We start from the raw sequence: 5,544 nt of genomic DNA, 5'->3' as shown, positions 1-5,544 counted from the left end.
CAAATGTAATTTTGTTTTTTCAAATGTAATTTAATTTTTTCAAATGTAATTCTGTTTTTTCAAATGTTGCGTTTTTGTTGTGATTTTTTTTTATTTTTATGTTGTTCATTTACACCTCACGGCTACCATAAAAAAGTGATGGGAGAGGATATATGACAGAGACGGTGATAAAGGCTATTAGGAAAGAATCGAGAACAAGTCACTGATGTCACCAGCTGCAGCATGGAGGGCACACAATCAAATAGGACTTGTTAAATTTAGTGCAGACATCTAAATAAATATCAGAAAACAGCACCAGACATTATGTGGTATAAAAACAATCAGGGCTGCTCTGACAGTCACATGAAGCTCCACACTGCCACCACCCTGACATCAGTGACTGCTCCTTCGTTTCTCCTTCAAAAAGAGGAAGAGAAAGGCTAAGGTGACGGCTAACGGAGGTCTTACACATAGAGCGTCGGTAGATGGCCTTGGCCTTGTCTTTGTCCTTGGATCTGTTCCTCATGAAAGGCAACCTTTTCATAGCTGTCAGAGCGCAGCCAGAGACAGACAGACAGACAGACAGACAGACAGAAGGAATAGTGACAGAGCACGCCAAGAGAGATGGAGGAGGACAAAGAAAATAAGAGGGCAAAACATGGATGTGGTTAACATTTGCACAACTGGTGCCAGGGGAGAGAACTGAGCTTCAGGACACGCAACTGGACAACAAAAAGCAAACCCCTAAAATATAAGAAACTAATTAAAAAGATTGTCAAGTTTAAGTTTTTCCAATCAGTACAAATACTAGACTCGTTTAATGCATTGGCAGTGTTGAAAGACAAAAATAAAGCCTTACAACAATAATACAAGTTGTCTTTTACGTTTGTGTTGGGAAGTTTGAGCAGTTTCAGATCCATTATCTACACAACTGAGTTTTTAAAAGTCATTCTCTTAAATGCTCACATTTCTAAACAAAATACCACCTAAAATGTTATTTTCTTTTACCTAACGACTTACTAAAAATCAGACTCAGATTTTTGGGGGAAGACTTCTACATTAAATACCAAACTGTATGTAAACAACGATGCACACTTTATGCATACACACTCACACACCTACTACCAGCACACAGCGCAGACAAACCTCATTCTCGTGATAACGGGCTTCAAATATGTACACATCACAAACTGATACCAAAACTTCACATACTGTACACGACAACAACGACACGTGACCACAACAAGATGAGACATGGAAGACAACAAATATTAAAGGGTGCAATCCAGAAACTGGAGGAAGGGGAAGTGTATTAACGGGTTCAGGGAAGACTGCAGCGTTCCCAAAACAAACAATAAAAGGCCACAGTTTAACATCTTTAGTGAGGTTTGTTTAATATCCCAGTCTAAACAGAAATATTCTATGCAGATGTATGTCAGTGTCTGGTAACTTGACGTTATTAATTAGAGGGCTTATTATGGGAAATAATCTTCTATGATACTTGAACAAACACGGCTGAACGCTGGTAATAACTGGACATGAGCGACGATTCATTGCACCATTTAATAGCACTGATGCTATGATAGAGCGTGTTACTGTCCAACAGGTGAACTGCACAGATCAGCAGGTTTACATGTTGGTAACTCAGGTGTGCTGGGGAAGGTTAAAAAATACAGACCCGAGGGGATAATATTGGTAAAATGGTTTTTAATGTTTGATCTGAACGAGGTGCACTAGATCCAGCTTGAATTTTGATCCTCTGTCCTACAAAATAAAACTACGTATTAAAAAAAATCTGTCATGCACAACTAAACCGTACCTTTGTTATTAACTTACTTCACTACTGCTTTGATGTTAGTGTCCAACTCCAATTGCTACAAATTCATGAATTGGCTCCGACAAGTTTTTGGAATCTTTTTATGACAAAAATACACCAACAACTTTGCAACGTGTCTCATGGTGTTCGAGACAACAAATGATTTTATTTGAAAATGAAAATTAAATACCGTATTTGTCGCCGTATCGGTTGCACTTTTTTGCATACATTTGCAAGTCCTGCGACTTATACAGCGAAGTGACGTATTTATGTTTTTTTCCCCCAATTTTTGCCTGAGATCTGATGATTTCATTCATTCTGACATGGAAAATATTGAACACCACCATTTTCAGCCATTAAAGGGCCCTCGAGTAATACAGCAAGCCAAGTGTCTCATTAACAGGTAAAAGAGGTTATTAATGAGGCACTTGGCTTGACACAACAAGCTACATTCATCTTGGAGCAAATGTCAAATCAGCTGCATTTTGCCGCACCGCCCAGGAGAAATGCAGCTGATTTGACCATTAAAGTGCATTTATTAAGGAAAAGTTCAACTGAGACACACCTTTAATATAATGTCAAGCAAATAAATAATTGTTTTTAGGTGTTAAATCTTGTTAAATTCTTGTTAAAGTCCTCCCGTGCACGCTCCTGCGGCCGCCATTTGGCAGCCAATTGATTTTTGGCACAACACCATCCCACGTTTCCAGGAGGTCAGCGGTGACGCATAACAGATGCCACATATACGGCAAAACGACTTAATGTTGTTTTTCCCCACTTTATTAGAAATATTTGGACTGATGCGACTTATACAGCGGCAATACGGTACATAAAATAAAAAGTGGGATTATCAAAAAGTGTGGCTATGGCTTAAAGAGGGCTTAAATAATAAAACAATGACAAATATTGATGTAATTATATATTTCTGTTTTCTGTCATTCTGGCTTTTTTTTTGCATTAGTAAAAATCCTGGAACAATGTAAAATAGGGTCTCCTTTTGCAATCTTCACATTCTAATGCTGCCGATATATTTTCTTTTCCTATTCAGACCTTTCAACATGTTTACATGAATTTGTTGGAAAGCATGCACAAATGAAAAGGAGCTTTGCAAACAATTTGATTTAATTCTCTACAAAAGCAGACCTTCCTCTAAATCTGCTACTTTAGCGTACAAGTTTGGTTACAAGAAGCGTGCTTTCCCATAGTGAGTTGGAAATCTGCATACAACCTAAATTCAGCTGAAGAGGAGCAACAATGTTTATGGAACCAAACAAGTGGCAACATCCAGTAAGGCAGAATATAAAATATTTAAAACTGATTATTCTTTGCAGGAAAATAAGTTTTTAATCAATAATGGTACATTTTTAGTTAAAAGGTTCCTGAAATCCAGTGCACCTTATTGTGTTTCAAACATGAAATTAGTCCCTTTTTTTTTAAACCAGGTCTGAGATGTGGAGTCAACCTTGTTTTGCTGTACAGCTCAACTGTAGCCTCTACAACTGTAGAGTCACGCAGACGATGGACTCACACAAACATGCCCAAAAGACATGACAGTTTGGTCATAAGCCCCGCCCACCCTTCCCATCCACGGCATACCATTGGAGGAGCCCTGCACTTGTGCATGGGACTGCTGCCCTCTCCTCCCTTCACACAGAGAGATAAAGAAGCAAAGGAGCAGTTAAGGAATTAAAGACGTATTCGGCTACTCAAACTGTGTGAACCCACAGAGTTCCTGGTCATACAGAGTGTCAGGGAAGAAGGTTCAGCACAAAATGATGCAGGAAACGAATTGTTCTTACTCTTGGGTCTGAATCTGTATGTATGCGCGTTTCCTTTGTACTCACTGCTGCTTCTCTTCTGTGTAAGCGTGTCGTCCAGCGAGTTGGAGCCGGAGCCGATTGACGAGCTGTCCTGGCTGTCCTGAGGAAACAACAGGAAGTCGTCTCCGAGCTCGGAACGAGACGGAGTCAGCGTGAGGGAGCGCATCCTCTCCCGACTCTTTGGCTTGATCAGCTTCTTCATCTTCAGAGTGATCCAGTTGCCACGTCTTTGAAGAAAAAAGGCAAGGCAGGGTGTGGGACAGAGATAGAAATATCTAAATTCATATTGCCACTACACTAAGTGTTGCAGTATGCAGCAGTATAGAGGCTCTGCAGATCATTAATATTTGAAGGAGTTCTCTTAGGATGCAGTGTTTTCTGCCTCATCTCAGACAGCCAACAAGAAAACTGAGCCTCACTGAACTACTTTAAAAAAATCCAACATCTTTTACTGCTTTCTTTTCCAAGCCATGCAACTAGATGAAGGTGCCTCGTTACCTGCGTGGAGGTGAAGGGTCATAGAATTTGTACTGGTCCATGATCTTTTCCTCCAGCTTCTCCTTCTGTCTCCTCAGCTCATTCAACTTATCTCTAAAGATCGCACAAAGAGAAGAAGAAAAAACACAAAATAGAGATTAATTCATCAAAACCAAATAAGCATCGCTGTCCGTTTGGTTTTAAGAGTTCTTTGGAGTTTTTAAATAGGTATGTGTGTTTTATTAAATGTACATGTATTGTCTTTGCTCCACGTGAAACAGGTCCTTGCTCTCCATGGTTTGCTCCAAAAGTGTGCGGTTCTGCAGCATCAAAGTCTGAATCTGGTCCAACAGGTGACGGTTTTCTTCCTCCAGGTTTCCTTTCAGCTGGCTCAACAACTACAATGCAGAAAAAAAGAAAACGAGGGATAAGGGAACAAAAACCCGACAAGATGCATCAAAAAGTAAAAGTTGGCTTAAAGTTTGGGGGGAATACTCCAAATACAGGTCCTTCTCAAAAAATTAGCATATTGTGATAAAGGTCATTATTTTCCATAATGTAATGATAAAAATGAAACTTTCATATATTTCAGATTCATTGCACACCAACTGAAATATTTCAGGTCTTTAATTGTTTTAATACTGATGATTATGGCATACAGCTCATGAAAACCCAAAATGCTTGTCCCAAAAAATTAGCATATTTCATCCCACCAATGAAAGACAAGTGTTTTTAATACAAAAAACGCCAACCTTCAAATAATCATGTTCAGTTATGCACTCAATACTTGGTCGGGAATCCTTTTGCATGAATGACTGCTTCAATGCGGCGTGGCATGGAGGCAAACAGCCTGTGGCACTGCTGAGGTGTTATGGAGGCCCAGAATGCTTCGATAGCGGCCTTAAGCTCATCCAGAGTGTTGGGTCTTGTGTCTCTCAACTTTCTCTTCACAATATCCCACAGGTTCTCTACGGGGTTCAGGTCAGGAGAGTTGGCAGGCCAATTGAGCACAGTAATACCATGGTCAGTAAACCATTTACCAGTGGTTTTGGCACTGTGAGCAGGTGCCAGGTCGTGCTGAAAAATGAAATCTTCATCTCCATAAAGCTTTTCAGCAGATGGAAGCATGAAGTGCTCCAAAATCTCCTGATAGCTAGCTGCATTGACCCTGCCCTTGATAAAACACAGTGGACCAACACCAGCAGATGACATGGCACCCCAGTGACTGTGGAAACTTGACACTGGACCTCAAGCAATGTGAATTCTGTGTCTCCTCTCTTCCTCCAGACTCTGGGACCTTGATTTCCAAAGGAAATGCAAAATTTACTGTAATCAGAGAACATAACTTTGGACCACTCAGCAGCAGTCCCAGGCGAGATGCTTCTGACGCAGTCTCTTGTTCAAGAGTGGCTTGACCTGGGGAATGCGGCACCTGTAGCCCATTTCCTGCAC

The 5,544-nt window shown here is 40.4% G+C and overlaps 1 protein-coding gene across 1 annotated transcript in view; it reads right to left on the bottom strand.

Moving 5' to 3' along the window:
• ccdc88ab (coiled-coil domain containing 88Ab) overlaps positions 1–5,544 on the bottom strand; it is a 67,185-nt gene that overhangs the window by 5,546 nt on the left and 56,095 nt on the right. Inside the window, exons 27-30 of the mRNA XM_037680115.1 lie at positions 4,345–4,490; positions 4,114–4,206; positions 3,640–3,842; positions 448–525 (exon numbers count right to left, since the gene is read on the bottom strand). Coding sequence (XP_037536043.1) covers positions 448–525; positions 3,640–3,842; positions 4,114–4,206; positions 4,345–4,490 — 520 coding nt within the window. The remainder of the gene's footprint in view (positions 1–447; positions 526–3,639; positions 3,843–4,113; positions 4,207–4,344; positions 4,491–5,544) is intronic.

Source organism: Nematolebias whitei, chromosome 1, assembly GCF_014905685.2.
Source record: "Nematolebias whitei isolate Nwh7 chromosome 1, NemWhi1, whole genome shotgun sequence".
Lineage (NCBI taxonomy): Eukaryota > Metazoa > Chordata > Actinopteri > Cyprinodontiformes > Rivulidae > Nematolebias > Nematolebias whitei.
This window is presented reverse-complemented; position numbering and strand designations above follow the sequence as displayed.